Raw genomic sequence first — 25,560 nt, 5'->3', positions numbered from 1 at the left:
ACGGCAAATGCAGTCGGTATTCCTCTAAATGGCGTTGGAAAATGTATCATCGACGGCGTTACCGACGGCGGCGTGCCGTCGGTAATACCCTCGTCGAAAAGGAACATGGGTTGGGCCGCTCCATTAATTCTTTCATTTGTTTGGTATTGTTCTAGAAATAGGTATAATCTGATTTGTTTGTTTGGTCTTCACTGCACAGGCCCAGTTAAAACTGTGAAGTTACAAATATACCCTCGATTATTAAATTGAATGACAACATTGTCCTCAGCTTTTCTCTTCCCGTGTAATTGAGATTAGGAGGGAAAACACCCAAGTATATATGCGAAATTGCTCAGCAATACAGAGCATTGTGCCCATTTGATTTCCGGAGGTGAATTGCGGAGGAACTCGAAGAGGGTTTTCATCAGTTGTGGGATTCGAAGATACCCAACCATGGACTCGACGCAGCAAGGTATGAGGATATATGTTCTTAGTCGTGTTTCATTTGAGCATAGGGTTTGGTCAATTCTTTTCAGATTCTTCGATTTTTCTCTGAAATGTGGCTTGGCATTTGTTTATTCGCGCATTTGTGTAATATGAACGACTCAGTTCTCATGTGGATTTTAGCGCATGAGATTTCCTTTTTTTACATAACTTCGTGATGTTGGATTTGTCGTGATTCGCCTGATAAGTCTTGTGTTGTGGCTTTACTTGTGCGATAAATTAATCAACCTTATCTAATATCGTTGGAGTGTCCATCGTGTTTACGTTGTCTGCACAGTTTGTGAAGTAAGGAGCAACAACGTATGTCGTGGATGAACTAGAAGGTCTAAGAAAACCCGCCAGAGCTGGACATACAAGGAGGAGGCGACGCTGCTAAGTGCATTGAAGGGTTTGGTTGCGGACGGATGGAAGTCCGATAACGGTTTTAGGGCGGGTTATCTAAGCGAGCTTGAGGACGCGATGAAGAAGGCCTTTCCGGAGACTGATTTGAAGGGCGTCCCGCACATAAATTCGAAGATATGTGCGTGGAAAAAACACTACTACAGTCTCTCCGCAATGTTGGGGCTGAGTGGCATTGGTTTTAACGTGAATGGAGACTACACGATCGACTGCACAAATTATCAATGGGAGGAGATTGTCAAGGTAATGTACTTATTTGATGTCGTAGTTAGGCTGATTTATAATATGTTTACTTAATTATCTCAATTTGCTTGTGTAGCGTGATGCCAATGCTAAGCTCATGCGGTACAAGTCCTGGCTATTCCTTGATGACTAGAAGGAAGTGTTTGGGAAGGACTGCACGATTGGTAAGGGAGCGGAGGATCTCATGGATGCGGTCAATGATATGTATCGCAGAGGGGACACGAGCCATGCCACTTCTGAAACTGAGTATCATGTCAATTTGGAGGACATAGAAGAGAATGAAGTTATCGATGACAATGTTACCTCTAAGAACCAAAAAGTCGAAGCTGCAACTCAGAGCCGTGGTAAGAAACGAAAGGCGGGAGAAGAGAATGGTTGTCTACACGAATTACTCGGTGAGATGAGCTGCAATACGGATCGTAGATTGGAGAACATAGCAAATCGCATTGGCTATGAGTTTGACATCGCTAAAGCGAGGAATGCGGTGTTTGAACAACTGAATGCTATACCCTGTCTATCCCTCGAAGACAAGTTTGATGTGTGCGAGTTGCTTTCCTATAAGGTTGAAAGGCTTGAGATATTCACGAGTTTGCCCGCCGAAGCTCGTCCAGCGTATGCTATTCGCCTTCTCCAGGGAAGAAGAAAATGAAGCTGAAGTTATGATATTTTGGTGTGAACGGGGTCTACACAAGTTATTTTTGGCTTGACTTTATGACATGTTAATAAATGCTAGATGAAGTACATGGTTCTATATATATATATGGTTGAGATCTATAAAGAAACCCCTTACATATAGAGATTAAGGAATTAATCATAACCGCCCATGTAGTGGAATTGGACGGTTAGATTGGTGCTTTACTATTTTAATTCCATAAATTAATAATTAAAATAGTTTTTAAATTGAATAAGGACAAATTTGACAAATCTATTCGGATAATGCTTACCATCCGAAATTAACTCCCATGAAAATAGGATTTATTCATCCCCACCAACCATGACTACACCTCATTCTAGAAATCCTATCAAATCGACGACGATTTCTCTCCAGGCACGAACAAACCTCAAACCAAAAACCTTACTTCTTGATAGATCGGCGACGATTTCTCTCTGGGAACGAACACACCTCAAACCAGAAATCCTACTTCTTGATAGATCGGCGATGATTCTTCTCCAGGTATTATGGATTTTTATTCAATTCTTCCAAAAAAAATTCATCTTCTCTGATTGTTTATGGTTCAACTTTCTCGATCCAGTGTCGGTCGGAACATTTAGATTCATGGGAAACAAACTAATCTTTATTATTTGCTCTTTAGAGTCGGTCGGAAAACATAGAAAAATGTGCTGATTTATTTGCTGAATATTTAATGTATGTGTTGGAAATTGTCATTTTGTTTTCGGATCAGTGAATTACTTCCGTTGGAGATTTTGCTTGTATGTTTATAGATTTTGCTTCATGAATGGTTAATACATGATCATTATTTGAGTATTGAATACCTATTATTGGATTCTGCAGTACGCAACATTGTTCTTATCCGATGAAGGTCTCGGCCAGCTTGCTGCTTGAATATTTGAAGGGTGAAGCTAGAGGCATGGCTGTGAGGCGAGGATCGTGGTCTACAAAATATGTTTATCTTTTGGATGTTACAATTCAGATATTTTAGTTTTTGTTTGATTTTATGTTAATTGAATTGTTATATTCATGAGTAATATTACATTATTCGATATAATATTTTTCTTATTCACAATTTAATTATGAGTATCATATAAATTATTCAGCAAACTATTTTCCTTATTCGCATAAATATGATTTTTATTCAGTACGTCTTGAACAATATTCGAATATGATACATTCATGAATAATGCTACTTTATTTAACAAAATATTTTCCTTATTCACAATTTATGAGTATCATAAAAATTATTCAGCAAACTATTTTCCCTATTCGCGTAAATATATTTTTTATTCGGTACGTTTTGAACAATATTCGAATACGATATATTCATGAATTATGCTACTTCATTCAACAAAATATATTCCTTATTCACAATTTATGAGTAACATTTACGTTATTAAGCAAATTAGTATCCTTATTTGCAAAAATATAATTTTTATTTGGGTACATTTTGAACAATATTAAATTACAATAAAATTATATTTATCGAACAAAGAAAATTATTCAACAAATTAATATCCTTATTCGTAAAAATATAATTCTTATTTAGATACATTTTGAACAATATTCAAATACAATATAATTATTGACCTATCGCACAAAGAACGAAAATTAATATGTACATGTTTTGAAATAACACTTGATATACAAACGTACTAATGAAAAAAAAAATACTACATGAATTACTAATTTTATTTAAGCGATTAAGACTTAAATTCTTCATAATTAATTACTGAATTAATAAAAATATAAATTAGGTGAAGATTCTATTATTTATTCAGATAATATTACTTTGTGAATACATATTAAAATTATTTGAACAAATAAAAAGTTTGGATGAACACACGAATTCAGTATAATTTTAGTGAATAAACTTTCAATGTTTGCGAATAAAATATAGACTCTGCTGAATGAACATTTAACAGATTTGCATAATATAAACGAAAGAGCAGAAGAAAATTAAAGTCTTATCTAAAGCAAAGACATATTATTTCATGAATTTTAAATATGAATATAAGGAATACATAAAAATAAAAATAATACATCAACATATATATACAAAAATGCAGCAAATGAAAGTAGTAGCAATAATACGTCAATGGCATGAGATAGAAGAGTTTATTATTATTATTATTATTATTATTATTATTATTATTATTATTATTATTATTATTATTATTATTATTATTATTATTATTATTATTGGCGTGAGATAATAAAGGAAAAAAGAAGGACCGGATTCTTTAAGGAAATTAGCCGTTTGAAATAATGAGCAAGAATTATGGGATTAACCATATCTTACCATACATATTAAAGATATTTTCGGTTACAACTAAAAGTATAATGACAAACCTAGCCTTTTTGGAATTATTAAGGTATAAAATCCGAAAATTGCAGAGCCGTAGGATTTAGAATTATGAAGGGCCGGATTCATTCCTTAATCTTCATACATTTAGCTTTCTTTTTTGATCATTTCCCTATATATATATATATATATATATATATATATATATATATAGGAAGAGGTTCTAATAAAAACCTCTTTTAAAATGAGAACTAGGAACCTAATCTTAGCCTTTAAATTTGAAGATCTAGTGGTTAGGATTAAATTGATATATCATGCGCCTAAAATGATGGCATTAGTTTGACTTGTCCGTTTTTAATTAGGAAAAGGTTATATTTGTCTTTTCGTTTTTAATCAACTAAAATTAATGTTTGACTTGTCCATTTTTAATCAACTAAAATTAATGTTAGATGATTAGTTTTATTTTCATTTTTTTTATATAATTCGTTTTTAATAAAAGACTTATAATTATAAAAGAATTCTATTTTTTAATGAAAGATTATTATTTATTTTTGTAACACGTTCCGTCTAGGTTTTTTGTGTTCTGCAAATAGTTCTTAATTCTCTCTCATTCTTTCTCCAAGTCTTCTTTATTCTTCCATAATCTTAATATCTTATACTCTTAATATCAATTTTTATCGAAGTCAGTAGCAGTTATTTATACACGATGAACACTGAAGGTATTTTTTAATTTTATTTTATTATTTATTTTAGTTGATTAATTTCGTTTATTTATTTTTGATTTTTTAAACGATTTCATGTTTATTTGATTTTGAGAAAGTTGTTCTTTTGCAGTGTTATTTTTTATTCTTTCAATTGTTGTTTATATTTTCTTTGAGTTGCATATCCAAATTATGTAATTGTTTAAGTGCATGGCAAAAATTATGTATTGCACAGAAGATTATTTCTTGTTTTTTATTTTTCTAGTTACAATTTTTTTATTTCAGTTTTTAAATGTTCACCTTCAATTTAGTAGCAAAAATTCGACCTTTTCATGTTTGATCCAAAGGTTGTATACCATATGTCAACTGCATAGGTAAATGATTTGTTGCATTCATGAAAGAATTTATTGCATACACATTTTAATTGCATTGTTGAAATAAAGGGTTTTGATTGAATATGTGTATTAATTTTAATAATTTGGATTTAAATATTTGTGATTGAAATAGTTTTGAAATAAAGAATTGATTTCAGTTTTTAAATGTTCACCCTCAATTTAGTAGCAAAACTTCGACCTTTTCATGTTTGATACAAAGGTTGTATACCATATGTCAACTGCATAGTTAAATGATTTGTTGCATTCATGAAAGAATTTATTGCATACACATTTGTGATTGAAATAGGTTTGAAATAAAGAATTGTGATTTAAATATTTGTGATTGAAATATTAATTTTAATTGCATAGTTCGTATTTTAAATGCTCATTTGTTTTTTATTTTATTTTTTGGTGCATAGATAAAATAGTGTGTTGCATATTTGAATCTGAATTTGCATGAGCCATTGTATTTAATTTTGAATTTGTATCTGAAAATTTGTTGCATTGTAATGCATATAATTGTAGATATATGTTTTACAATTGCTTAGATTTATGATGATGTTGCACAGATTGTATTGCATATAATTGCACAGATACGTTTTAAAATTGCCTACATTTCTACCGATAATATATAAAAAAATAATGCAATCATAGTTTTTTTTTTTTGCTATTTAATTTTCTTATTGCACATATTTTAGTATTATTTATTTCATTCAAATTCTGTGCAATTTCACATCTATGCAACTACATCCAACGTATATGCAACATATCTATGCATCAACGAACCAATCATCTATGCAACTGAGAATGTGTGACCATTACCACAATCAAATGCATAATCAAATGTGTGACCATTACCACGATAAAATGCACACTCTTTGCAATCAAATGCATAAACAAATCAACATTTAATCTCTAAACCATGTGAAATCATAATCATCTACACAATTTCACATCTATGATTCTGCTTCCAACATCTATGCAACAAAGCTAATCATATGTGCATATGATACCCGAAACATCAAGCAAGACTATATGCAAGTAGACATCTTTGCAATAACACTTACCATCTATGCACCAACACCTATCATCTATGCATTTGATAGGGAGATGGTTACTCCATTACCACCAACTATGCAATTTATCAAAATTTACCATAAATCGAACATCTAAGAAACAATATCCAACATCTATGCGTCTGAAATTCGAAATGGTCAAGCAAATACCAGTTTTGAAACACCTTGCCTCCGCCGCCGCCTTCAACAGATTCGCCTGAGCCGCCGCTTGCTACAGACCGACGAGTAATAATCTCGCCGCCGCTGGAAACGCCGTCTCCTTGCACAGAACGGTCGTCGTGCGTTTGACAGAACGGTCGTCGCGCCTTGCTCAGTCGCCGCGCCTTGCACAGATCGGCCGCCGTGCCTTCGACTTGCACCGTTCCGTCGCCTTGCACAGACTCTTCTCAGACGCTACATGCTACAGACCGACGAGCAAGAATCTCGCCGCCGCCAGAAACGCCGTAGACTAAAAGTTTCGATCGCTGAACTCGAGTTGCATAGGAGGCGCCGGAAACCCTAGATAAAAAGTGAAAAAATAAAACTGAATTAGGAATAGGAACTCGAGAGTAATTATTAAATCTAACTGTTACATTTTTACCCTTCCAATTTTAATTACATTTAAAATATTAATTAAATTGTGCATCTGTAATTTAATCTCAACAATCTATTTTTTCTAGATGATTGGTTTAGATTAGGTTCCTAGTTTTCATCTTAAGGGGGGTTTCTATTTTAACCCCACCCTATATATATATATATATATATATATATATATATATATATAGGAAGAGGTTCTAATAAAAACCTCTGTTAAAATGAGAACTAGGAACCTAATCTTGACCTTTTAAATATTAGATCTAATGGTTAGGATTTAGTCAACAAAAGAAACTGTGCATCTATTATATTTTACTGTGCAGTTAAAAAATATGCAATTTATGCAATTGAAACCAACAATGCAAAATACTCAAGCAAATCGAAATTGTGCATCTATGCAATTGAAACTGTGCATCTATGCAATCGAAATTGTGCATCTGTAGTTTAATCTCAGCCCTCTATTTTATTTAAATCAATGGCTTTAAATTGATTCCTAGTTTTCATCTTAAGAGGGGTTTTTATATTAACCCTACCCTATATATATATATATATATATATATATATATATATGGTTCATTGTAGTTGTGGGTCTTATATCAGAACCCCTTTGATGTGGTACAGACTCTTGATATATTATACATGTACTGCATCCTGTACCAAGTGAACTGATGGTGCTATTTTATTTTGGTTTATATATATTATAATGAATATTTTCCAGGCATATCATAATGGTAGTTGTTTACACTTGCACTCCTTACATAAGATTGCCAACAACAATTGATTAATTGCAACCACATAGAACTAGTAATATAAATAGGTGATATTCGAAATGTTCTTGGTTTTAAAAACCATAGATACTTGGCAAATTTCGGAAGGCATTACACTTGGGGATAGTTTTTTACAATCAAAATACACAAAAAAGCCACGCCAATAATGATGAGGAGTAAAGTATGCATGTATCTGGAGTGCAGCAAAGGTCAAGGGACAGAGCTGGAGTCGAGCAGATGAGAATCGCCTCAATTAGCATTCCCTGAGGACTTGCCACCCAGTGGAAGCATCTGCGGACTTTCAATGGTATTTTTACTAACAGAGTGAGCAGCGCTGACATATTCCTGCGCAGCTAGGGTCGGCAGCACAGTACAATAGATAAAATCCGACAAACTACTGACATCCGGCGGCCACCTATGCATAGCTTTCTCTTTAACTAACCTAGCAATTGTACGAAGATGTTGAATGACTTCTTTGTCTCTCTTGTACATCTCTATAAATAGGAAGTTCACCTCTCATTGTAACGTTACGTGATATAAAATACAACAACTTTTGTCTCTTTTCTTCTACATCTTGGCTTAAACTTATCAACGATCGTTACTAACAGGTGAATCACCCTTCTTTTAACCCTACAACACGATTAATGACCACATCAAATAATATAGACAAAAGGGCTATAGATGTAGAATACTTTACTTAAACGGGCCATCAGTGACTATGTCAACACATTCTTTCGAGGAGTCAACGGACTTGAGATTGGGCCATTGGATTCAGACCTCAACGACAGATTCATCTTCCCTGAAGAAAACATGAGTCCAACCCACTCACCTCTAGGAGAAATTAGCGAATATGATCAAGTTCGACAGGAATATCAAGACCTAAGAATGAGATTTGAAAATCTCCTTAGGGAACATAGGCAAATCATCAGAGAGATTCTTTATGTGCAAGACATTCGAGAAAATGTCATGTACTATCTCTCAGATGAAATCGAAGTTGATAGAAGAAGAATTCAAGAGCACATACTGATCAACAGACTGAAACTTCTACAGTCTCAGAAGCAAGAACTTCTACCTCTTCTTGAAGAAACAGAAATGAACTTCAAGAAGACATTAGAAGTGTTTGAAGGAGTGATCCATGAAGCAACTCTGCAGATCAGAAGAAAGATGAAACAAGAGAAGCAAGTGTAGTAACAGTCAAAACCAAAATGCTCAACGAAGAATCAGTCATCCTTTAAGGGGGAACTTCCACTGCTTTAAACGTCCAATTCAAACTGGCTGACGTGTAAGTTTCTCTCAATTTGCTCGTAAGACTAATGGCTATTTTTCTTTGCATTCTCTCCTTAGAAAACTGTTACTAGGCTGGTTTGTAATGATGATTTCATTTCCTTTATCTGAATTATGATTTTTAGAATTTACGTCTAAATATGGTTGTCGCACGTTCACACGATCCCGTCCTTTTTACTAACAAGCGGACTGATCCACACGTGTCACGTCTCTATTTGTACGGATTTCAAAAGATCATTGAAACCGTCTTGTGCACGATCTTCCATATTTCCTTCAAAATCGTTTCATCTTCTGCAAAGGATTTACTTAATCTCGGAGACCCTTTAATTTCAAATCAAATTGTGTCGTCTTTCTCATTGACTCACCGTGAAATCCACAGTTCATCTTCTGTGAGAAATTTTTAAGATTTTTGCAGAAACGTTTCGTCTCACAAACTACTCATGGCAAAATCTTCAAAATCCGTCTATCAACAAGTTGTCTACTACGAACCCATCGTCACTCCTGAGGCTCTTCAGAAGCTCTCTAAACAAAGCAAGATCAATGAGATCTTGAAGAAACATGGATGGGTCAGTTTCTTGCAATCAACATTAAGCCTCTTGCTCGATGATCAAACCATCAAGAAATTCTACGACACCATAAAGCTTGATGAGGCCACTGGAGACTATCTGGCAAGGATCAAAATCTTCACCTCAGAAGATTTCAAGGTGTCAACTGAAGTCGAGATCAATGTCTCGAAGGCCGTCAAACAAATCTTTCAACTTCCTTCTAAATGACCAATTCCCATATTCACAGATGAAGAAGTTGTCACTCTTTTGAGAGTAGCCCTAAAAAAAGATGGTTCTTCCACGCCAAACATCAAAGACGTCTTGAGCATGTCTTGGATGCACTCTCATCTCAAACCTATCGCCAAGATGATTAAAAGATGCTGGTTTGGTATTCTTGGATCACCAGATCACTTGTCCAGACCTCACAAACTGGTGCTGATCGCACTTCTGCAGGAAGGCCCATTTAACTGGAAAAAGGCCTATCTTCAAATTCTAGTAGAAGAAAAGGGGGAAACTCACTCCTCCAAACATTTGCGTCAAGGAACTAGAGTTTCTTCCATCATCCTTCACAGCACCAGGTCCATTCAATGTTTCTGGAAGAATGCCACCAAGGTTCCTTCAACAATTCATCGTTTTGAAGGACAAAAGAGCTCAGTCTGAGTGCTTTCCAAAGTGATCAGTGAAACCCCTGTTTCAACTACAGAGGTTCACTACATAACTCGAGGCTCAGTCAAAAGAAACCTCGACAGTCTTACAACTCCAGTCAAGATTGATCTTGATTCTCCTCTGTCACAATCCAAGGAATATATTGAGGAAGCTGCAAAGAAGACATCAGAGGATTTACCGATTCCAGCTGGTGAATCTCCTCAACAACCACCATCATCCTCTGCTGATCCTTCTTCTTGTCAAGAAAAACAACTACTAAACAGGTCTCCAACTGCTGATAAAGAAGAAAGTCCGACAGAAGAGCTACGTCATTCTCTCACTGGATTCTTCCAATTCTGTCTCGAAAGCTTCAACAAAAGGGTCAAGTTTGCCGAGCCTACTGATATCGATGCTGCTTCATCATCCACCGTGACACCACTTGCACTTCTCAAGAAATATCTGATGCTCCTTGCTCAACACTGTGTCTCTGTCACCTTTGCTGAAGAGTTTCAAGACCTCGTCTGCTACTTCTTCTTCATCTTTGTCAAAACTATGCCGAGATCCAAATTTTATGGAATTGATGAAGTTCTGACAAACATTGAAATGGAAGCTCTTGAGGATAGTGTCTTTGAAAAATTTAAAGCCACCAATCTCTGGGATGCAATCCATGACTGGTCTCCAAATTTTAGACAGTATCTGATTTCCAAAGGTCTACTCAAGGAAGATCTCAATAGTGATGATGAAATTCCCTATGAGAAGCCGACCTCCCAAGCTTTTCCTACATATGAAAACATAAGGAATGGAGATTCGGCTGATGAAATTCCAAAGTCAGCAAAACCGTCTCCTGATGAGGAAATCCAACTGTTAAAGGAAAGACTGCTATCACAAGAAAATGAGACTTACGATCTTAGGGTCAAATTTGCGTTCCTTGAATCAGCGGTTATGAATCTTCAACATCAATTTGGAACTCAGACCGAAGGCGACGCAATGCCTGAGTCTCACGACCACAAGAATCAGGAAGAAGACAAGAAAGGAAAAGGGAAGAAAGTTGCAGAGATTTCTGAAAATCCAGAGAAGAGAACAAGCAAGAGACTTCGCATCGACTAAAGTCAAAGGAAGGTGCAGGATGTCAATTGTCTTTAAAATTCGTAATTTTGTAAATGATGTTCTTAGAACTGAATAGAAGCTCATTGACTGATTGATCTAGTTTTGCAACTCTGACTGTTGATGCTTTGAAACTGATAGATCATCGGTTATAATTGTTTCTCTTGTTGACAGCCTTTTCAGTCAACCTTTCCTTTATTAAACTGGTTATCAAACTGAAGGGGAACTTAGTTCTTTTAAACCAGTTAAAGTCGCCCTTCTTAACTGATCTTTCTAATCAGTGAATGAGATTATGAAAGGAATATTTCTACAATTACTGTTTCATTGAGCCACTCATTTTTTCCTGACTGATTGTTGGGAACTTGACTGAAACTTACCTACAGAACAAAACCTTTTCATTTTTTTTTCTAAAGTGGTCTTAACTGTAACTGATAGAAACTTAGATGATATTTATGACTATGTTTTCTTGCTGAACAAGACTTATTCAAATTACCTTTTGAATATATCTTATTCTGACCTACGCATGATTTGATTTCATTTTCTGCCCTTTTTCATTATTAGAGATTACGCCAAATATTCTTCATCATTTAAAATCTCTTATTTTAAGAAATTTCTCTGACGGGCATTTATTACGGATTTCAAAAATCATTAAATTTTACTTGGCGCGCGGATCTCAAACTGCCGATGTCTTTTCAATTGCCCTAAGTAACTGTTCATCTTCCACGATCACACTCAGTCACCACGTCTCTATCTCATCTCATCAACACTTTTGCACTCTCTCTCTCTTGCATGCAATCTAACCACTAATCCACAGAATCCTACTGTGAGATTGTCCTGTGCAAAATTTGTCTTCTACAGATACACAAAAATGGCTAAATCTGATGAAAAGAAGTCCGTCACTAAGAAAATCGACTGCACCACCAAAGATATCAGATATGAACAGTCAGTTGACACTCCATCATTTCAGACCAAGCCGGAACACGCAGAAGCGGAAGAGATTCTGACTCAACATCGATGGATGACCTTTGTAACCAGAGAAGCAGATTATCTTCTCACTACTGCAGTCAAACAATTCTATCAGAATTTGCGATTCAACGAATCAGGCGAGCTCATATCCACAATCACAGTCTACACCTCATCAGATCTCTCAGATGAACATGAGAAAACTCTTAATATTTCAAACATTGTCAAAGAGCTGTTCAATCTCTCGAACAATGGTCTGTTACTCTCATCCCTCTCAGATGAGGAAGCCAATGCCACTCTCAAAATGGTAATGAGAAAGCCAAACGAGTCCACTGAAGGGACCCTTGTTTTATCTCTTCTACAGCCTAGATACTCACTACTAGGCAAGATCATTCAAAAATGTTGGATTGGCGCGACGGGAACCCCAGATAAAGCGTCTCAAGCCCAGATAAACATTATGGCCGCTCTTTTGACGGAAGGACCTTTCAACTGGGAACAGCCTTACCTCGATCTTCTTTTCAGCGAGCTTCGCAATTCCAAGCCTGCCAACTTGCTCTGACAGGGAAACAGAGTCTCTCAAATCATCATCCAGGGGACGAAGTATTTTCCTCTCATTTACTGGCTGGAAATGCTGAAATTCACTGATGGTTTTCGGCTATTTAAAGTGGCTAAAGGTGGACCTAAGCCTTCCAAGAAATCGAAGGTAATTGTTGTTTCTTCTCCTGAAACTAATGAGTTGGAACCCCTTGAATCTCCCACTGTTGAACACTCCATTCCCTCTCCCTCCATTCCTGCCACAAATGTACCTCGCCGTCCTCGTTCCTCTCTCCCAAAAACAACATCCAAATCCAAATCCAAAGCTGTCTCCAAAATTCCACTCTCTCACAAATCCAAAGGAAAAGCTATTCTACAGTCTCCCTCAGAACTTAATCGTTCTGGTTCATCAGAGAAAATTCAAGCTGTTGCAGCCATGCAATTTGAAGCCAAACGAGATGCCACAAATCATTTGCTACATCTCTTTGGTGATTTCAACACCTCTCTAGAAGTCTATCAGAACCTTCATAGACTTCTTACCTACACATTTCTCAAAACGGCTTCCTGCCCCCCAAGTCAATGATCTTCCTATGTCCACGACCAGCTGATCAAACTGACAAACACATTGGGTTTGTGTTGACGGGTGCACAACAAACCTTGAACTAAAATAACTAGGTTTCAGTGCCAATACACTGGATTGGACTTCTCGTCTCCTTCTCAGCTCGCAGTTGCAGAGACAACGCACGTCTTGCTTGCGGGGGCCAAGAACTCTTAAGTTCAGACAACAGTCTAGAACTCTCTCTCTCTCTCTCTCAAACTCTCTTTTCGCTCTTTTGAAAAGGGTTTGGATACCAACTAGATTATTGAGAACAGACTTTCAGTAATCGAAACTTAGGCTAAGGGTTTACAATGAAATTGCCTAAGATGATAAGAGAATTTAGGTAATCAATGAACTGATTTGGGCTTTGGATATTCTCTTCTTCGATTCAAACTTTGGAAAGCAGTGAGTAGGCTGAGTCACAAATTTGGCAGAGTTTCAGCTTAAGTGTTTGAATCGATGAAGATTGAAAGTGATCCTCGAGCTCTATTTATAAGCGAAGTCTTGAATAGATCCGTTGGTGAGATAGTCTTCAAGAATTCTGCCCATGTGAGACAAGTTTGAATCTTTGGTTGAGGCTTCAATCTTCAAGGTGAGGACGATCTTCATATCATTTGCATTTAATGTAGTTGTACTTGTCGTGAATACGTGGCTTGATTTAAACTTAGGACTTCAGTCCGAGGAAGAATGTTTAATGATATTTGATTTGAGTATCAGTCCGCTATTTCCACGTGGCCAGCACAGGTATTCAGTCATAACTGAATCTTTAGTGAAAATTCGTCCTTCAAAATACTTTAGTATTTTGTCTTCAGCCTTTTCAGTTCCAATCTTCAGTCAAGCGTCTTCAGTTCTTCGATCTTCAGTTCAGCGATCTTCAATCTAGCTAGTAAACTAAACTCTAACACTTGAGTTCAAAAAAGTTCTAGTCTAGAAAAAGAAAATCTAAGGGTTTTGTTATCATCAAAATTAGGACACGATATTTAATTAATTTCCCAACATATATATAATTTTTTTGAATGAAATATGCAATGACATATTTTTGTATAAAATGATCACACATATTCAGTAATATATAAATATAGATATTAAAGATGTAACAAATGATGGTGATAATGATGGTTATGCATCTATTGATCTCCTTGAGTATATATTGCTTATTAAGAGATATCATTTCAAATATTTACTCGTCCTACTCTAACAACATCCACGATAATGTTTATTTGAAAGAACAAACAATAGTTTTTCCTACCATATATTGTAGAACATAATTTTTTTAAGATTCATATAATATTAATAAATAAGTGAATTATATACAAAATACTTTATAATAATACTTATAGTTAAAAAAATATTGTCTCTCGTGCATTGCACATGAGCAAAATTAGTTATATTAATTTTAAAATTATATTTTGTTATTTTAGAAATTAATTTATTCGTATAATTATATAAATTTTATTGAAGTGAAGATCGTATTCCTACCAGACAAAACCTGATGAAGAGAAGAATTAACCTTGATGTTAATAATAAAAGCTGTCCAAGTTGCTCCACACTTGAAGAATCGACCGATCATTTGTTGCTGGTATGTTCTTCCTCTATCCTCGTGTGGAATAAAATTTACAGCTGGCTGAAAATTCCGTGCCTCTCTTCCTCTTCGATTTTGGAACATTTCTGTGAGTTTGTCAATGTGGGCAAGAACAAGGTGGAAAAAACAATGTTGATTTGGCAATATGCTTGCTGGAGAATTTGGAAAGCTCGAAATGAGAGAATCTTTAAAGATAGATGTGTTGATCCTGCTGAAACGTTGGATATAATTATCTCTTGCTCTTGGAGATGGATTAAGGTGAGGTTGTCTAGTAAATTTGGTTATTCGGTTCACGATTGGTTTGCTAATCCAATCCGGTGTTTTCCTTCCAAGATGTCTTCTTGACTCTCGTGCATTGCACAGGAGCAAAATTAGTTATATTAATTTTAAAATTATATTTTGTTATTTTAGAAATTAATTTATTCGTATAATTATATAAATTTTATTGAAGTGAAGATCGTATTCCTACCAGACAAAACCTGATGAAGAGAAGAATTAACCTTGATGTTAATAATAAAAGCTGTCCAAGTTGCTCCACACTTGAAGAATCGACCGATCATTTGTTGCTGGTATGTTCTTCCTCTATCCTCGTGTGGAATAAAATTTACAGCTGGCTGAAAATTCCGTGCCTCTCTTCCTCTTCGATTTTGGAACATTTCTGTGAGTTTGTCAATGTGGGCAAGAACAAGGTGGAAAAAACAATGTTGATTTGGCAATATGCTTGCTGGAGAATTTGGAAAGCTCGAAATGAGAGAATATTTAAAGATAGATATGTTGATCCTGCTGAAACGTTGGATATCATTATCTCTTGCTCTTGGAGATGGATTAAGGTGAGGTTGTCTAGTAAATTTGGTTATTCGGTTCACGATTGGTTTGCTAATCCAATCCGGTGTTTTCCTTCCAAGATGTCTTCTTGACTCGTGATGTAATTTGTTCCTTTGTACCTTGTGGGTTGAGTACCATTTGTACTCACTTCTATTTATCATATTTACCTTTCAAAAAAAAAAAAAACTATTACTCTTATTGAGGGTAACCCAAGCACCCAATTTATAACCATTCAAAATAAAGGGAAAACAACTTGAGAGTAACCCAATCACCCTATTTATTACTCCTCAAAATAGAGGGAAAATAAAAGAAAGAGAATCTCTTACTAATGATTTTTTTCATTGTTTAACCAAACACTCAATAAGAGTTATGACTATTGTTATCATTCCATTCATTTATTTAATTCTATTTCTTTTTCATTATTCTATTTTAACCAAACGATCACTAAGCCCATGTTTGGTTCAGTGTTTTTAGAGGTTGGAAATGGATTCAATTAATTGAATCCATTACTTTTGTTTGATTTGAATAATAAGGTAATCATTATCCTTACTTGAGGGTAATCCAATCACTTAATTTGTTACCCCTCAAAATAGAGGGGAATCAAAAGAAATGAAATCCCCTTACTAATGATTCATTTCCATTGTTAAACCAAACACTTAATAAAAATAATGTTTATTGTGACCATTTTGATTCCATTCCCTTTCCAATCCTCTATCCGAACCCAACGACCACTAAGCCCACGTTTGATTGGGTGTTTTTAGAGGTTGGAAAGGGATTCAATTAATTGAATCCATTACTTGTTGTTTGGTTGGGGTAATGACTTAACCATTATCCTTACTTGAGGGTAACCCAGTCACCCAATTTGTTACACCTCAAAAATAGAGGGGAAACAAAAGAAAGAGAATCCCTCCAAATACTCAATAAAAGTAATAATTATTGTTACCATTCCACTCCTTTATTAGATTCCATTCCCTTTCCATCCTCTATCCCAATCCAACGACCACTAAAAATGTATGCTTTTCCGGGTGATGCCGTACGCCGTAACGCCGGCGTTGGCGTTCACGTTCCGCAGTATATGTAATGCGCGGGAAATATTTACTAATTAGACGCTGTTATTGTCGGTCATTAACATTTTCCAGCGATCGCCCCCTCGTTTCATTATTTTAATTTTTCCTTTTCCGATTGAACTGCGCTTGATGATTCCATCCGAATGTTTACGATAGTAGTTTTTTCTTTGATCTCTCAAAATTTAAATTTTGGAAAGTTATGATAATGGATATTTACCTAATTTCATTTAGCTCCTTTTATTTTTCTACAGATTTCTAGTTGAAGAGCGGTGTGTTTATTGAACGTTGCTGAAATTTGTTGATAATTTCGTGATTTTAACGCCTGCTTTAAATTTGGTGATGGATATGCTGCATTTTATGTTTCGTAGATTCTAAGACGTCATATTCGGAATTATGTTGGCGTGCAAGCTGACGGACATATGGATAATGCTGGATTATAGCCCATGTTTGGTTGAGTGTTTTTAGAGGTTGGAAATAGATTCAATTAAATCCATTACTTGTTCTTTGGTTTGGGTAATGAGTTAACCATTACCCTTACTAATGATTCATTTCCATTGTTTAACCAAACACTCAATAAAAGTAATGGTTATTGTTACCATTCCGTTACTTTATTTGATTCCATTCCCTTTCCATTCCTCTACTTGAACCAAACGAGCACTTAAAAGATGTAAAGAGGATCTCATTGGCAGATTTTGCGGTCAAATGAGCAGATACTGTTGTTATATTAAATATAATGGTATTTAGGTGAGTTCTCAGTCGTGAAGAGTTTTGGTCGTCTGTATATTTAAGATCAGATAACTGATAGGAATCTTTTAATTGATTCGTGCTGTCACAATGCAGAAGAAAGATTGTCAAAACATCGCAAATGCAATAGGCTAGTAGCATAGGTAAACTGTAGTATCTTGATGGCACAATAACGGCAGTATAATCTTCATAAGATGGTCTTTTGGAGCTGTGATGTTGAATTGTGCAGCTTTTATGGATAATTTGATGAAGCATGTATAGATTCATGTGTCTTAAATGGAATTTTTGTTTTTCCTGGTTGTTAGTTTTGTTTGTTTGTATATCTCTTAAATGGATAACAGCTACATTTTCTTTTCTGATACAGGTTACTTTACTGGCTTCAATGTGAAATAGTTAATATTCCAGAGTAGATGTTAATGTATTATGAACAAATGTTTGCAAGATAGAGTTGAATGCTTGGAGTCATCCTTAATCCTTAACTATGATCTTGCCTATGTGCTAATATGCGTTCTCGACTCTATGTGTATCTGTATGGTAAAACATATCCATGCATGTGATTTAACCTTCAAAATGTGACTTATAGATTTCATTATTCATCAAAATGTTTTTGCATATGGTAAACCTTTCGTCTCAGGCTCACAGAGATGACCTGAAATATAACCTTAAGATATTTGGCAGGTCCGATATACAGGTAGAGGACAAATATGGATCATTTGCTTACGGATATCCATGCAAGTGCTAGGAAAGCACTTAAAACACTCCATGTACAAAGGATATGTGGTGAGCCAGTTACTCTGTAATTGTCCAACAGATAGCCTCTAGCCATTCTCAAATTTGTTAGAGTTGGTAAAACGTGTGAACCTGCCACAGGGAAAATCTTGCTCTCAAGCAAATATTCAAGTGGGTTTTGAATGAGCTCTAACAGTGGCCAAGATAAAATGGACCAAGCAAGCCGGCCGAGAAGCTACAAATGGAACACTTTTAACATGTGCTTGATGATTTAACTGGCTACTTTCTTGATGATTTAAATGGCTTTGTGGGGGTAATGGATCACCTCAAAGGACCATCCTGGGATAGGGGTTCCAGAAAGAGTTATTTTGGAATATGATCAATGTGAAGAGAAGGTTGTGTATCTAGCGAAAATTGTTAACCTAGTAGGTAGGTCCTGGGAGGCAGCATCCAGGTGCTGGTAGTTTTCCTTTCAACATCAGAAAAGTAATATGGATCTATTCACTTCTTGTAATGATTGGAGTTCGCTGAGAGTGGATGCTCCCACATGTTGCCCTGGAGGTAGGTGTGGATATTTCAGTGGTGTGAAAAGGATCAGGAGGGACACTGAAAGTTAGGATCAAAGTCATGCAAAAAGTGCTTGCACACTGTCATCTTCTTCATCTTACTCTTATTACACTTTGTCAAGCCAACAGTTACTAATTAGCATTGGATTCTTTTGACACCTCCATCCCCCATCTTATTACTAGTCCAACCAATGGCAGCGAAGGGAAACTCCTCATCTTTTTCTAGGTCATCTACTTTAAAAGAATATGTGTTTCTATCCTCTAATGGTGGCTGCAGTAATCTGGATTGATTGGTGTTGATATGACAAAGTGGTAGCTTTACTAGGAGAGACTTTTTGGCTCATGGTGGTGGAATACATGGAGTGCCTTTTGCCTCTATTTAACTAAATTGATGCTTTTGTACGTGCTAAATTGTCTACTAATTACATCAGAAATGCAGATGTTATCGTTCTGCATGGTTCGGTCCTGATTCCTGCTAGTTCTCAGCATACCTCTGTCATTCATTACAGAGGAATATCTAAGATTTTTAGATGACTTGTCAATTTTAGTGGGAAGTGAGTTCTTGATGTGAAAAAATACGTATATTGGAGGAAGGCAGGTTTTCTGATACATAAAGATTTTAATTTATCAACGAGTGACAGGTTTCTATTGCTTCTTTTGCTTTTAAATGTGAATGGCTTATGACTGTTGTTTTATGAAGGAATGTTTCAATGAACCTTTGCACTTGAATAGGAAATCTTTATTTGCTATTATTGTTCAGAATCATATTGCCTGGTAATAAACTATTTTCTTATTGGTAAGTGGATCTGCTGAGATAATAGTACTTCGTCGTGCATTATTTAAGTTTGTTATGTTGTTGGCAAATTAAATGTGCAGCGTCATGTGTTATGATAGTCTAACTAATAGTTGGCCTAGTTTACCACTTCACCTTTGTTTTTATGCATTTTAAGGGGAAATGGGTGAGGTCGGCTGTGTAGTTGCAGTTTGGCTGTATGTTGAAGAGAAATTAAATTATGTTATCAACTTATCATCATTGTTACTAATGCTGTATATTACAATTTTGCCTCTTCGGTTCTGAGATTAACTTTTCATTCTTTGATGCTTTTACCTGTAGTTTGGACTGTTAATTTGGGAAGTTCACGTGAGGCTGTTCCAAAGGGGAGGGTCACAATGTTTAGATGATGCTAGTTCTAAAACTACAACTGTCCAAGTTCATCATATGAATAGTTTTCTAGACTTAAATCGACATAGTAGAGTTGGCACAGGTTATAATATGTATTGACTTCTCTAATCAAGTTGATGCTAATAGCAAATAACTCAATTTCATCAGCTTGCATCGAACTAAAAAAACAAGAATTTTAAGGTGATTATGACTGAAGAAACACTCTAAATAATTTACATTTGGAAATTATAGATGCATATCATGGTAAGCAGAAATGAGGATTCTACACAAATGATGTGCTTATATGTTAGTTGGTGCTATCTGTGAGACTAACAATGACTGAGGTTTTTTGATATAAAGTAGGAATTGAAGAGTGATTCTTATTGTTGTATACCTCAAAATTGAAGTCCATGTAGCAACTTGGGTTGCAATTTTCCTTGTAGCCCCCCTAATTGCCTATGTCAATTGAGATGAATTAGAAATGCCAATTTTTTTTCTTTCTCTAAAGCGCCTATTTCAATGTTTCGTTTCAGAAGGTGGGAAGAAAGTTATCCAACTTTGTTGCATGCTCAAACTTGACGCCCCAATAATATGTTGCTCAAGACCAACGGACATTCCAGTTTGTTGTGTGCTTTCTTGCCAGGTAACCAACCAATGTAGCTTTGTTTTCCTTCTTTTTCACCTAAACAGTAAGGAAATACATGTCAACCTCACTTGGGCCCCTCCTAGCTAGTTTTCGTTGTTGGATTAGATATCTGTAAGCAAAGTGCACTCGCGTCTGTAAGACCCTTGTCACTTTGTTGAGCATTAGGTTTATAAGATATATTTTATATAAATAGCATATGCATTTTAGGTATCACTATTTTTTCATCCAACCACAACTAATTACTCACTGTGCATTCCAGTGTTCCACGGGTTACATATTCTATGCCACATTTTAAGAAATGTGTATCTTTCACATTAGAATAGTGTTTTGCAGCTGGAGCATGGGGTATAACGAGAGTTGAGGCAGGATTAGAGGTGTCGTGAAAGAGGGAAAGGAAGTAAATAGAATTGAATAGGGAGAACATGAGGAGATGTCATTTAGTGACGACGGAAATTAAGGCAGATTGCAAAAAACATATATAATAAGCTAGAAGATGAAGATGAAAATGGAGATAAAGAATAAGAAAAGGGGCCTGAGCTAGTGAATTCAATTTGTATTTATCACATGACGTAATAGGCTCATTATTCTCAACCGTCTCAATTACTCTTGCATTTATTTGGTTTTAATGATCTCTCAATCTAATATAGTTCCTTTTTTTTCAATGCTCGAACTACCCCAACCTCATTACAACCCATCACCTCATTGTGAAATTACATAGTTGCCCTTTCCCCCTTTTCATAACTAAACGTATTTGACCTCATAATAGCCTCACATGCACAGCCGTGTGGGTTGCATCAATTGTTTTGCTTAATTGTAATATCGACGTTGAACTACTTGGTGAGGCATTTCTTAATATCACTCATAAAGTTAGCTAAGTTTTTCTTCTTTTTGCTATTGAATGCGCATGATTCTGCATAAACTTAAAACTTGATAATAATTTTTTCAAAATATTGGAATATAGATATAGTAGTTGTTTCACGATTCGACTACCGTATGAAAGTATATACTCTTTTTAGATTTTATTTTTACCCCTTGGGCGCTTTTTTAGTTAAACATGCGCCTATGAATCTGGAGGCCATAATAAATTTGACCGTTAGGGCTCGTTTGATATTGGGTTTAGGTTTATTCAGGATAAAAATTATTCAGGATAATTAGTGTGGATAATGATGGATTACTAATATTGAATGGGTGTTTGATATCATATCTAATTAATCCTGAAATGTGTTTGGTATCCATTAGAATAGGTTGGATAAACAAATAATATACCAAAAATGTCCTCATCTATTTTTGAAAATCTCATGCGTATCCTTCCACACAATAGCCCTACCGCCCATTATCAAGCCAAATGCTTCATTTTCGGCCCTTCCACCACCCAACCTAGAATAGGAAAAGTCGCAGCCGAGAACAAGCGAGCAGGGACAGCACCATTATATAATTCATTTTTCTACGATGAATGCAACTTTCATGAATGGAGAATGAAGGTCTTCGAATTTAAGTTTAAAAAAAAAAACGAATAATAATCAACTTGAATGGAGAATGAAGGTATTCTGCTATCATTTCATGTGTCAAACTAATCAATTATTGCGAAAATCTAAGGAATAGTAATAAAAAAAATCAGTTTAGATTTAATAGCTATAAAAAATCTTATATTAATTAGTAATAAAAACTAACAAAGCAACAAAGAACTATAAATAAATGGCACAAAAAGTTCGAACTAAACCAAAAAAAAAATTAAATGAAACAACGTAGAATTTAGTACCAACAACGTAAAAATTAATAAAAACTACAAATTTTGCATCAGAAAAAGTTATAACTTATCAAACTTTCTCTCAACATACATACACAAAAAAAATCCAGTTCTCTCCCTTCATGGCAGATAGAAGGTCATTATTCTCTCGATTTTGGCCTCCGTCGGCTTCACGCCGCACACCCACCACCCAAACTGCTGCTGCACCACCACCAGCAACCACTAGTAAACCCAAACCTCAATCCCAATCTAGTAGCCAGACCAGCTCCACCTCATCACCACCACCACCTCAAGCAGAAACCAAGACTCCGGTCAGGCAGTCGACCACCAAAAGCAGCAGCCCTCCCGCCCCCTCCCCCGCCACTCCACCTAGAGCAGAACCTCGAAAGGCATCCCCCGAGCCAAGCAAATCGCCCGCAGGCGAATTGCAAACCAAAGACGAGCCTAAAACCTCATCACCATCGCGTTCAACTACGCGGTCCCCATCCTCATCAAAGCCTACTTCGCCCTCTCGTTTATCAGCTCAATCTAGATCACCTCCTCAGCCTCCCTCTTCACCCCAACCACGATCCTCGCTTCAGTCCCCGTCTCGAGTGATCTCGCTGACCCCTTCCACGCCCAAACGAGCATCAAAATCTCATTCTCCATCTCGTGTCAATTCTCGTTCTCCTAAGCAGCAGGTGTCGTCGTCTAGCCCTCTTAAGGGGAAACAGCCTGCTTCCCCATCAAAAGATTCAACACAGCCTACTGAAAAGATCTCCACTTCGTATGAAGCCCCCATTTTAGCTTCTAAAGAGAATGATCCAAAGCCTACAGCATCTCAACAAGAAGCAGAGGTGAAGGAAGAGGTAAAATTGGTGCTTCTGAATAAACCAAATCACACAGCTTGACTTACGAAAACAAGAATGCAAGGTGTTTTCATAAATATAATCTTCGAAGATGAGTTTTTTCACTACAATAGATGAGTTGTGATCTTAAAAATACACAAATTCGAGAATTGGGTGAAGATAATTTTCTGAACCCTAGTGCAGGATATTTTTCAATCTGAAGTCGTAGGGGCAATCGGATGCAGCAACCAGTATCGCATGCTCGATTATGATGAAAATGTCGGAGCTCGCGCTCCGGAAATAATCCCTCCATTTCTCGAGACTCACGGAGCCGTCGGCCATGGCAGAGAAATTAAAAATTAAATTTAATTTCACGACCGCCGCCCTCTCTTTCAAGAAATGGAGATTCTAATCGGAGCACAGATCAACAAATCGAGCTTTTCGTCAATGAATAGCTTCGAAATTCTATGGTGCAGTGAATCAGTGGAGAATTTGGGCGAAAGGTTTTTATTCGATAATTGATGGAATTTCAGAGAACAATATATGTCAAAAGGGAAGGAGAGATATTCTATCACACTGACCTGATCGGGAGACGACGCTGGTTCTCCGACGTCGCTGTTACAGCCGCTGCGTCCAGATTTCCAATGGGTATCCGTCAATTGCGTTTCGAATTTTCGCTCCCAAAACTTGCAGACACAAATGTAGGCGGGGAGAAGGTAGGGAAAAGATGGAGGCGGGGAGAAGGTAGGGCAACAAAAATTATCGAAAATCGTGACAAGGGTATGAAAATGTTAATCCAGATCCACAGGGTAAAAGTTATCGGATGTCGAAGGAGGTATTATTAGACGGGGTTAATCTCACAAATTAAGACCGGGCCCTTGTTTAAACCTGGGCCAGCCGGATAACTCTAACAGAATACCAAACACAGTATAAATCAAGAATAAATTAACTTATACAGGGTATAACCCAATATCAAACAGGCCCTTAATGTGATGTGAAGTGAAGTGAAAACTGTAAATTTGTACTTTGTGGGTCCGTGAAGCAAAACCTATGCACCCAGGTACGAATGCTACCTCTTTGTCCAACCAGCGTATCTTATATTTCTAGTTAATATATTAAAATCAACCTTTACAAATTTTTTTCTAGCATTAGTATAAAGAAATAAGTATAAAGTATGGAATTTTGTTATTTTCCTTAAACTCTTTTCCACACCCCAGCCCCCTAAATAATGAAGAAAAGGAAAAAGAAAAGGAAGAATTCACTGATCCTGTGTTAGGTGAGTTGCTGTTGTGGCTTGCTCTGATTGGTTGAGCTTCAGTGCAGCTCAGAAATGGCAGTGGGAATGCATGCTGAAAAATTACCTAACATTCTGATAAGAAAATTTAGGAACATGAACATAGGTTTCTGCTGAAGATGGAACAAATCCCACCCACCAACACCGCTGCTGCTATACTCGATCTACTCTTCCTACGAACTTAAATAAACAAGGGAAATAGCACTATTGAGGCTCCACTCCTTTAAAACTTCCTCCACCTACCGGCCTAGAAATGGAGCAGGAACAGTGCTACTTTGCGAGATGAATCTAGAAATCGCTGCCTATTTGGTTATCAATTTTGGTTTTCTTGGGACATATATGTTCTTTTTTCCATTTTTTTGGGGGGGTTGGTAGCTAGTACTAATAGCAGGTTTCTCAAGATTCCTGTGAATGCCGTCTGCCTCAAATCTTCTTTGTCTTCCTGGCGGCGGCGGTGGTGCTGGCGGCGTTTCTGTCGTGGATGACATCGAGCAATACAGTGCTCTTGCACTTGGGGCATCTGGGGTCCTCCTCCGATAGCATCACGTACATGAGGCACCTGGGGCACCCCACCAACATCATCGACGTGGCCTCCGGGCTGGTGGAGTACCGCAGCGTCTCATCCTGCTCGGAGGAGACACATGAGCTCGGCGGGGACGTTGGCGACACGGTCAGTGATCGGGTCGGGGACTCCACCACCCGGTGGTTCATCCTTGGTGGCGACAGGTTCAGCTTCAGCTCAAGCTTCGGTCCATTCCTTTGACTCATAATTTTTCTTTGGCTTATATGATCACCTGTTTAAATTTGCATAAGAAACAGAGCAGATAAGAAATTTAACGTTAAAATGGTTAATCAGAATGGAAGATACGATGTGAATATATTATATACCTGAGGATTGAGGTAGTATATATGGAAGGGATCTTGTAGTTTTATAGGGCTGGAAGAGGAAGGGGGAGGGTGGCGGAGAGTGGCGGCTATACGGTGGTTGAGGCCACCACTTAGAGCAGCAGGAACACCACTAACATGGGGTTGTTGGAGTGGCTGAGGAGGTTGTTTTGGACCTCCAGGGCCATATTATATATAAGAAGGCTTGAGAGGAGAGAG

The 25,560-nt window shown here is 36.6% G+C and overlaps 2 protein-coding genes and 1 long non-coding RNA gene across 3 annotated transcripts; 2 read left to right on the top strand and 1 right to left on the bottom strand.

Annotated features, from left to right (window-relative positions):
* The first annotated feature begins 2,129 nt into the window (after positions 1 to 2,129).
* LOC130996737 (uncharacterized) lies at positions 2,130 to 2,875 on the top strand. Its single transcript, XR_009092774.1, has 2 exons — positions 2,130 to 2,299; positions 2,639 to 2,875. It is a non-coding gene; the product is annotated as an uncharacterized LOC130996737 (long non-coding RNA).
* Positions 2,876 to 22,457: 19,582 nt separating this feature from the next.
* On the top strand, positions 22,458 to 23,225 carry LOC130998467 (vegetative cell wall protein gp1-like). The gene has a single exon (XM_057923886.1). The coding sequence runs from the start codon at positions 22,458 to 22,460 to the stop codon at positions 23,223 to 23,225; it is 768 nt and encodes a 255-aa protein (XP_057779869.1).
* A 1,280-nt stretch (positions 23,226 to 24,505) lies between these two features.
* LOC130996736 (protein GL2-INTERACTING REPRESSOR 1) lies at positions 24,506 to 25,224 on the bottom strand. Its single transcript, XM_057922025.1, has one exon. It carries the CDS (start codon positions 25,222 to 25,224, stop codon positions 24,880 to 24,882), a length of 345 nt encoding a protein of 114 aa, XP_057778008.1. The 3' UTR covers positions 24,506 to 24,879.
* Between the last annotated feature and the right edge of the window lie 336 nt (positions 25,225 to 25,560).

This window comes from Salvia miltiorrhiza, chromosome 8 (genome assembly GCF_028751815.1).
Source record: "Salvia miltiorrhiza cultivar Shanhuang (shh) chromosome 8, IMPLAD_Smil_shh, whole genome shotgun sequence".
Lineage (NCBI taxonomy): Eukaryota > Viridiplantae > Streptophyta > Magnoliopsida > Lamiales > Lamiaceae > Salvia > Salvia miltiorrhiza.
The sequence above is the reverse complement of the archived record's forward strand: the minus strand, read 5'-3'. Positions and strand labels throughout refer to the sequence as shown.

Coding starts and splice junctions, on each gene's coding strand:
- LOC130998467 (XM_057923886.1), top strand. CDS start 22,458: ATGGCAGATAGAAGGTCATTATTCTCTCGATTTTGGCCTCCGTCGGCT.
- LOC130996736 (XM_057922025.1), bottom strand. CDS start 25,224: ATGAGTCAAAGGAATGGACCGAAGCTTGAGCTGAAGCTGAACCTGTCG.